The sequence below is a fragment of the Anarhichas minor genome, unplaced genomic scaffold, assembly GCF_050575085.1.
Source record: "Anarhichas minor isolate MPS153535 unplaced genomic scaffold, ASM5057508v1 ptg000017l, whole genome shotgun sequence".
In the NCBI taxonomy this organism is placed as follows: Eukaryota; Metazoa; Chordata; class Actinopteri; order Perciformes; family Anarhichadidae; genus Anarhichas; species Anarhichas minor.
The window spans coordinates 10,610,949-10,620,094 of record NW_027466463.1 but is presented as its reverse complement, the minus strand read 5'-3'; the positions used below and the strand labels follow the sequence as shown (position 1 = coordinate 10,620,094).

At 43.0% G+C, this 9,146-nt stretch overlaps 2 protein-coding genes across 4 annotated transcripts; both read left to right on the top strand.

Moving 5' to 3' along the window:
• Window positions 1-916: 916 nt before the first annotated feature.
• fam234a (family with sequence similarity 234 member A) lies at window positions 917-5,798 on the top strand. Of its 3 annotated transcripts, XM_076093475.1 has the most exons (13): window positions 917-1,075; window positions 1,754-2,062; window positions 2,149-2,259; window positions 2,343-2,525; window positions 2,740-2,864; window positions 2,991-3,123; window positions 3,395-3,527; window positions 3,650-3,793; window positions 4,002-4,083; window positions 4,183-4,335; window positions 4,419-4,521; window positions 4,645-4,852; window positions 5,083-5,798. In XM_076093475.1, coding segments are annotated over exons 2-13 (1,653 nt in total). In that variant the 5' UTR covers window positions 917-1,075; window positions 1,754-1,785; the 3' UTR covers window positions 5,084-5,798. The 3 variants fall into 3 exon arrangements, with proteins under 3 accessions (XP_075949590.1, XP_075949588.1, XP_075949589.1); XM_076093473.1 differs by having other exon boundaries at window positions 4,645-5,798; XM_076093474.1 differs by lacking the exon at window positions 917-1,075 and adding an exon at window positions 1,223-1,241 and having other exon boundaries at window positions 4,645-5,798.
• A 1,177-nt stretch (window positions 5,799-6,975) lies between these two features.
• On the top strand, window positions 6,976-9,123 carry cox6b1 (cytochrome c oxidase subunit 6B1). Its single transcript, XM_076093491.1, has 4 exons — window positions 6,976-7,133; window positions 7,833-7,946; window positions 8,197-8,297; window positions 8,902-9,123. The coding sequence occupies exons 2-4, from the start codon at window positions 7,841-7,843 to the stop codon at window positions 8,953-8,955; spliced, it is 261 nt and encodes an 86-aa protein (XP_075949606.1). The 5' UTR covers window positions 6,976-7,133; window positions 7,833-7,840; the 3' UTR covers window positions 8,956-9,123.
• Window positions 9,124-9,146: the final 23 nt, after the last annotated feature.

Below are 9,146 nucleotides of genomic sequence, written 5' to 3'. Positions count from 1 at the left end.
ATGGAAATGCAGGTATATGGTACAAAGGTGCTTATCAGAGGCTAGGATGTTATAGGTCTAGAGTGTAAGACATGAATGATAACATATAGTTTAATTCAGTATGTGTGGTACTTTATATTTACTTTTATGTATTTATTTTTTGTTTGTTTTGGGGGAAAGATTGTAAGTCTATTGTCTGATCCACACTCCGGAGCAGAAGGTGGCGGTAATGCACCAATAAGATCGATGCCAACTGATGTAAAATCAGTAGAAGAAGAAAATGTCAAAGATGTGTGTTTGGATTGTAACTTTGACATGTTTGCATTTATTTATTGTTAAACAAACATTGACCCAACACGGTGGTCGTTATTGTTCATGCGGACATCTATCACGCTACATATTTAAATGACAGATATCACGAGGCTTAGTTTTGTCTGTAAATAATCAACCTGTTCACAGCCAACTGTTTGATCTTCAGGCTGAGATTTAGTTGTAGACGACAGTATTATTGCAGCAGCCTCCCACTCAAGCAAGCTAAGCTAATGCATCTATCCCAACATCATTGAGCACTGACAGTGAATATTCACGTACAGTGTGTGAAAGCCTTGGTTTACCCGCGACACATGTTTCTGTATTTTCCCGTTTCTCTTTACACGAGACGGCGAGTTTCTTTCGTGGTGTCTGAGTCCCGAGAGGGGGCGGGGTTTTTACGATGATTCGTTGCCGGCCTGGTGACGTATGCTGTACTTTAGCAGTTGGGGCCCTGCGCATAACCTCTCAGGCAGCACGACTGTTGTCCCTGGTAGCTCCCTTAGCCCTTATTTATATTTAGATTGAGTTTAGAGAAGATTGGCCTTTTGCGTAGTTTCATAGTTTGTTTATTTCACCTCTTTTGGGTCCATGGATTTTCAAAATAGGCAGAAAAAGGTCCACCTGAGAGACAAACTCAGGGCAAAAAAGCTCTCTTAGAAGTAGGCGTGCCTGGGATTTGTTTACGCAGCTGAGGGTGACAGGCAGCTCCGCTGGTGTGTGTCCCGGGCCTACTACCTGTAGTTAGCCACACAAGTGACCACTAAAGACGATAGTGGAGAGTAAAGTAAGAATTTTATTTTGAGTCAGTGAAAATTCTTAATTTGAACGTCAAGTGGCGGGACTTTCGCGATAACGTTAGCCCGTAGTCCTTCCGCGAGGCCTTTGTTCAACAAGTTAGCAAACTAACCAGATGTGAGCCGTGAACTTTCCAGACCAAAGCTCGCTAACAAGTAACTATGCAGCATGGAAATACTCGGAGACTACGTTGTTCTTGGGCTAACAGTTACTAAGCTAACATCGTTGCGTAAATGCTCTAATTTTTAAATAGTATTGACAGCAAATTAGCTTGACGTTACGGAAGTTACGTACTTAAGAGTAGTAAGCCCGTGATTTGTACAACAAATAACAGGGTGTGCTAGCCTCGGTGATGGTGATTGGTCATTGTGCTGAGAAATCTTTGCAGTCAGATCCACAAACAAAGGTTGATGCAGCAGAAATAGCTGGATCAACACACACTGTGCTATGACTTTTGTCTGTAATTATTGCTGGTTTTATTTGACACATGCAGGTTTGTAGTTTACTCCACACTTGGACAGATACAGCAGCAACCTCTATGCCATAATAGGACTATTCACTGTGTAGTAAATACGCAGGGTTTTTGTAATTTACGTGTTTATTTAAGGCCAGCATCATATTGAGGTAAGGTTCTTACCTTAAGTAAGCTCTTTTCCCCGTCTAATAGATCTGTGGGCCGGGTAATGCATTGAGGCAACAATGGAGACCACGGGCAGTGCCACTGAAGGTGACCCTCTGAAGAGGGGAGAGGACGGGGCAGAGACGGGAACAGTGTCATCAGCATCAGAGCTGAAGAAGAAGAAGAAGAGTTGTAAGGAAGTCTTGGGTTTTTCCAAACTGACCCATTGGCGAACTGCAGTCTTCTTCTTCTCCTTGTTCCTCTGCCTCACCATAGTGTTTGCCTTCTCATTCATCATCCCCTGTCCCGTCAGACCACAGTATCTCGTTAGCTGGAACAAGACTTTCTCTGAAGCAGGTGTGTAAAACTGTGTGCTTTTCACTGCTTGGTAGTGTTGTATCGTTTGTGGGGCTTCACTACTTTTACCTCCCTCTCTGCCACAGCGACCTATGACTTCCTAGCTATTGAAGATGCGAGCAAAGACAAGGTGATGGATGTCCTGTTTGTCATCAAAAACACAACAGTCAGTCTAAACAACACATGTACTGTCGCAGGTATAAAGTGTTCAATTCAATTTCAATTATTCATTAATCAGGAGGAAACGATGTGTAATTCAGAGACACTCTGTGTTTTTCAGGTCTTCCCTCGCCATGTGTGTTTGTGTTGGCAGTGGATGGGACCGATGGACATGTCCTGTGGGATCGCCCGCTGGTCCCCGAGTTCCACTGGGCCCAGTGTGGTCTGGATGAGGAGAAAGGCAGAACCTGGGACTGTCTGCTGTCCCATTCTGACAAACTCACAGCTGTCAACAAATACTCTGGTTGGTGACTCATTACTCTGTATTATGTATACTATCGATTTAAATCGCATTTTCACAATGTGCATTTGCGATACAGCTTTTGCAGATCTATGCAATCATAGCAACACAAATATTTTCGCATTCGTTGTAACAATTCAAGCAAGGATATAAAGCAACTAAAATCAGATGCACTGAATCCGATTGAGTGTCCCTTTCCTGTGTGATGAGTCTACAGGTGACATCAGGTGGCAGCAGCCTCAGCCCCCCGGTCTGAACGGCACCGTGCCTGTTCTCATTGTCCCAGATCTGGATGGGGACAAGGTCAGCGATGTGGCTCTGGTGGCATATGACAACACACAGGTAAACACCGGTGATGTCATGCATTTACTTCCGTGCTTTGCTCCTTGCTTACAGTGCAAGGATTGAGTCACATTGTATTTTTGAGTTTTCGTTTAACGATGATGATTTCTCACGGCATATCTGCAGACTCAGCTGGCATTCCTCTCAGGGAACACAGGCGTCCAGATAGGCTCTACGGTGGTTCTCGACTCCACAGAGACGGCCAATCACCTTCTCCATCGCACTAAGGAAGGTTCTTACTATGTGCTACTGCAAAAAGGTTTGTGTCTTAAACAAGCTTTGACATAATTCAGACCAGATAAGATCTTTTCCTAAAGGAGGAGTGCTGCACTGCATCTCAATAGTTAAGATGTGTTAGACGTGTAGAAGAGACAATAACTCAAAAACTGTAAGGAAGTAAAAAAAGCTGTTATTACCTCTATGAAAAGGAAAGCTTAACTTCAAGTTCCAATACAACTGTTGTACATAGATACTACTGGATGTCCTATACACTTGATGGCAGCAGAGAGTAATCTTGTGCTCATTCACAGACACGGGCGTGTATGGACTGGCACTGTGGAAGATTGCTGCCAAGGCTAAAGCAGGGATGGAGGTGGGCCTCAAGAAGGACAAACGCTGGGAGAAGAATGCCAGCGCAGCATCTGGCCTCGTGCCCGTCTACGAGTAAGAAGCAGAATACATTCGCCTTTTGGTTATCACTTCAACAACAAAGATTCCTCTCAACAGCATGCTGTCGTCGTGGCTTTAGCCAGAAACTTTTGCTCTTATTTATTTCCGCTTTGTAGATCTGATTCAGTGAGACAAGTGCTAAGAATAGGAGTAACGGGTGGTACACCCGACCTGCTGCTGGTGACAGGAAACGAGATGGCGGTAGTTGATGGAAAACATTTGCAGCTACTGTGGAGATTCAATACGAGCTCAATCCTCAGGTAACCCTTCAGTCCGATTTTTGTATTGTACATACGAATGAATCTGTCTCAGCACAATGCAAGATAATGTTTTTGGCTCGGAATCAAATTGTGTTGTCAGAAAAATCTCATCTGTAGATACATTCTGGTCATGTGAACCATGTGATGTCATTATAACCACACTGGTTGAGTCAAATGAATCTTCTCCTCTGCGTTGACATTCGTTCAGTGAGCCCTCCTTTGGCCACTTTAACAAAGACGACGTCCTCGATGTTGTGGTCGAGGAGGATATCGGCAACAACACAAAGAGGGTAAGACGTACCTAAATGTAACTTTCTGCCCAGCTTCTCTAATACGGTGATGCATTTCGAATCATGCATTCACTGTACCACTGTCTGTGTGGTATGCAGGTAATGATTCTTGATGGGAAGTCCGGTGGTGTGCTGTGGGAAGTCAACCTTTTGGCCAGTCCTAACTCGCCGAGACCCGCCTCGATACACACCACCAACTCCTTCTCAGTCTTTATGTTTTGGGGCATGCTGCCCTCAGTGACCAACTCATCTGTAAGTACGCTGTCTTCATTAAAAATATGCATGTTACTGGATTTTACACTTAATGCTAATCAGACTCAAATGTTTCCTTCCAGGAACCATTTGCAAGTGATCGACATTCTTACTTGCTCCACCCTCTCTATTCTAAAGTCCTCCTGCAGTCGACCAATGTCATGGACCACATCGTAACATTTAAAGGTGCTGGTGATTTTCCTATGCTTTAATGAGGTGATATTGTCTTATAACAACTTGTGAATCGGTGGTTGGAGGGATGGGGAAACACAGGGTCCAGCTCTTTGTGTGACTGTGTTTGTGTCTCAGCCACTCTGTTGGAGAATGGACGCCATGCTGCCTACATCCTGCTGACAGGTCCTGACACGGAGGGAGCTGAAGGCACCGTGGTCCTCAGCAAGCGAAAGCTGAAGCAGGACGTCCCAGACAGCAAAGTGTGCCCTATTGGTACCGGCGGAAGTACAGAGACCGATGAAGTCATCAGAGAGGCCTTCAGTCGTCTCCGCTTCAGCGACTGGTGAAAGGACCAACTGTAAAATGTAGAGTGTGTCCTCAGTGTTGAAACCATTTTGGCACAGCTGACTTTATGGTGGCTTAATTAAAAAACAAAGTGTGTACACTAGCTATGACTTTCAAACTGCTGACAACCAAAAAAATCCTTTTGTGTTGAGAGACTTGGGTCGACTTGATTTGACAGAGCTCTTCCATTAATCTCCATTGGACAAACTTGGCATTATCTGTTTTCAGACTTGACTGCATCCACACTATCACGAGTTTGATCCGACAATCGCACAGCAAGTCTGCTCCTCTCCTGCTGATAAATCCATCAAGAGTTCCTGCCATGCAGTACTGTTTCTAGCACTTTCATGCATTAATGCAAAGCTCTTTTTTTTTTTTTTATTGCAGAGGCTGGATTATTATTTGAATCTATGCACCTTTATCATACTGGGCTTTGAAAGCAGCAGGTGGTAGTTCAAAGTGTATTTTAAATGATAGCAGCCTAAAAGGCACAATCGTAGGGCTTTTCTCTTGGTATCTTTCCTAAAACTTGTGCAGTACAACAGACAGATCTACGCTGAAACTTGAAATATGACAGAAACCCCACCAACCTTACACTACGTGGTTACATTTTTAGTTACATTTTCTGTTTGTAATCAATGGCACTGTCGATAATCAAGATGTGTGTCCTTAACGTTTTTAATCCAAGATGCTGTACCTAGTGATGCTCTTGAATGCACACTGACTTAACCTTTGAGGCACTCAATGCTGTGTCTCAAAGGTTCTCATAATATTGAGTTACTGCTGTGGGTTTTATGTCAGTGATGTGTTTTAGTTTAAGTTAAAATGAGCTTCCTGTTTTTGCTGTACATTAGTGTATTGAACCTGTGGGCCTTTTGTCAGAGCTCACGTTTCTCTCTCTGACTCTGTTTTAGTTTGAGCAATATTAAACTATTTCAAAATAACTGCCTTTGTGTCATCTCAAATATGTTTTATTACAGGAGCAAATGCAGTGCAAGTAGAAAATACCTGTAGAAAGTACACTGTTCGGCTTAGAATATTTTCTTGAGCCTGTATTCACCACCAGTGGACTTCAGGAAAAGAACAAGTTAAATACTTGACCAAACAAAAACTGCCGAATTAATAAATCCTTTCAAGACTAATTTCGTCATAAAAAACAAGTTAGTCATTTGGTTTATCTTATGTCAAACACAATGAAATACTTCCCAGTGACTTCATACTTTCAGAAGACAAAATAGCTTGTGCTCTTATCAATAACATATTGTGTGGTAAAGTACAATCTTGGTAAATGCATTGCCACGGAGAACAGCAGCCATGCGCACTACAGCGCAGAGCCAGTCCATGGATGTATGGAAGTCAGTCACGTATCACTGTACAGCTCACGCCCATAATAATTGCAGCGTGTCGCTTTTTCACCATTACTCACGACCGATCACAAGCTCGTGCCTCCCTAAATTAATTCGGGGGAAATGGAAGTCGCTCCCTGTAGGCAGGTAATCAGACCTTGAAACACGTTGCCCACCTGACATATTTGGGGAAAGGCGCACAAACGGCGCGCCACGAGAAGATGAGAATAACGGAGTTCAGTTTGGGGATTTGAAGTCCGTGCTCCTGAAGTTATAGATGAACCCTGTGAAAACTGTCCTGTCGGTCTGAGGAATCGGACACTAACACATAAAAGCGACCAGCTACACTGATGAGGACTTCTATCCCCCTGTAACACATTTGATAGGACTCGTATACAGTATCGCTGCTGCCCCTAACGTGACCTGACCGCTGTACATCCTAGAAACAGTTCCTGGGTTGGATAAACTTTTTATTTCATCAGCTGAATGAAGACGTGTTACGCGCAGCTGCCGTTCCCTAATAAAACTCCAACAAAACCACCTGACACAGCAGAACTACTTAGTGACAACATGTTTCAATGATTAACTCAAATCGCCTGCTGAATACAGATTACTTCCGCCTTGTGAGACAAACATGAAATTATATCACTATTAAAAAACAAACACCACGCTGCTGCTGTGTGGTGTCCCAGCTCATCACGATTGCCCCCCCCATCACGTCACGTCTAGCAGACCCGTGTGGGTGGTCTGAGCTGTGATGGCCCGTCATTTCAATGTGACCTGCGTCCGCCATGCCAATATGATAAGACTGCACGACTGCAACATCCTGATTGCGAGGCGCGCGGCCGCGCACTGCTTATCAGTGGAACCAGACGCTTCCACCGCACCGGTGTAAAAGTCACTTTTGAGCTCGCGCCTCAAACTGCTACAAAGGTAAAGTTTACCTGCACGTTTTGTTTAATTTCTCTTAAACGAAGTGTGTTATTATTATTAGACCACGTGCCTATGGGGACACGTACCAAATGTATTTTATAGCGTATTAATAAGAGAGAATAGTTATCAAGAAAGGCTCAGCTGTCTCGTCTGGAGATTATACATTCTATTTGAGATGCGGTTGTAGATGTTTCAATCCATTATCACAAGTATGTTGTATTTTCATAATACTATTTATTAATAAGAGTATTACTTGCTTGTATGAAGCAACATAAACTGGCTCATACAAGGAAATACGCCAGGTGAACAGAGCGATCGTCTTATTCGATGCTTTTTTTAACCGCGTACATTATCTAATGGTATACTATAGATGTCCTATCTAAAAGGAGTATTTGATGGAAACGCCACATTTCTAGAAACATCCTTGAGGAGCCACATGCAGCACCCCTAAATCTGGCCAAAATAGTCTGTGCGCCTCTAGACATGTCGCTCTGAAGTCAGTCCATGCACTGTACAGGTTCTCTGTACACCTGGACACATATCTATATATATATATAGATATATATATTTATGTCAATCTGTCTCTATCTGACCCATAAGGGGTCTGCATGTCAGAAATGAGCTTTTGCTTGGCCACAGGAAAATAAACCTTTTTCTTCAAGCATGCTCCAACATTCATTGATGATATTCTCTTTACAGGGGTGAAAATGGCTGAGGACATTCAGGCCAAACTTGAGAAATATCGCACTGCTCCCTTTGATGCCAGATTCCCCAACCAGAACCAGACCAAGAACTGCTGGTCCAACTACATGGGTAAGACTGCATGTCAAGGTCAAAGCAGTTGAACCCACGAAGGCATGCTGTGCCATTATTAAAATATAATACAAATGTATTATTATACCTTTGAACTAATGATGTACAAGTCAGGATTACTGCTATGGTCTTTAGACGTGTTGATAATCCAGTTTGAGATTTCTTGATAGACCATTCGCCTTGGAACCTGGATCAAGGCTATGGTTTTTTTTTTTTAACATTCATTGTTGTGGTTGCTTCTCTTTCATAGACTTTCACCGCTGCCAGAAGGTTCTGGACGCTAAAGGAGTAGACAACGCCCCCTGTGAATGGTACAAGAGGGTCTACAAATCACTCTGCCCCATTTCCTGGGTAACAACTTTTTCCTTTAAATGAGAAATAACTGTCCACAAAGACACAAGCAGGTTGAATAGTAGTGGCAGCACATACGGAGCAAACAACTTTATCGTTCCTCGCATTCCTGAGAGTCCACTTGGTCCCTAGAATCAAAACAAGAGGAGTTTCAGTCCAAAATTGGGGATTGCCCAGGCAGGAAGGTCCGGCCTATTTTGAGTTACCTTTTTAGCCAAATCCTAATAAAAAAAGTCTTCCACAGTTTTGAAAGTTGAACATCAAATATTACTTTTTCCCCAAAAACTGTCTTCACACTGACATTCAAATTTCATACATTAAAGAGCATTGCTTGTAGTGTCATTTCCTCTGGTACGTGGGGTCTTAAAAAGGTAAATCAATACTGAATCACATTGGGAAGAAGACTGTTCTCAATGGGCTGAAACTTGAATCATGTTGTACTTTAAGGTCTCACCCCAATCAGTCACAGTATAGTGTCATGCATAGGCTTGGCCCATGGCCCAAATATAGGGTTCCTGTCCTTTTCTGAACCTTTGTGACCTAAATAAAGACTGCTTACTGTACATCCTAAAATAAGTCTCCTTCTGGAATTGTTTCCCTTTAGATCCAGAAATGGGATGACCAGAGAGAAGAGGGCACCTTTCCAGGAAAGATCTAAGACTGCCATTTCCAAAGCTGCAAGGATGTAATCTTTGCAGCTAAATGTTTCACCTCCACCTTTCCTCTACTGATGCTCTGTCCTATAAACTGATTAGTCATTCCTTACCAATTACATGAAATGTACAACAGCTTCTGCATTAAACTATCTCAGGATACATTTATGTGGCTCAGTTGTCCGCTATGTCTTTT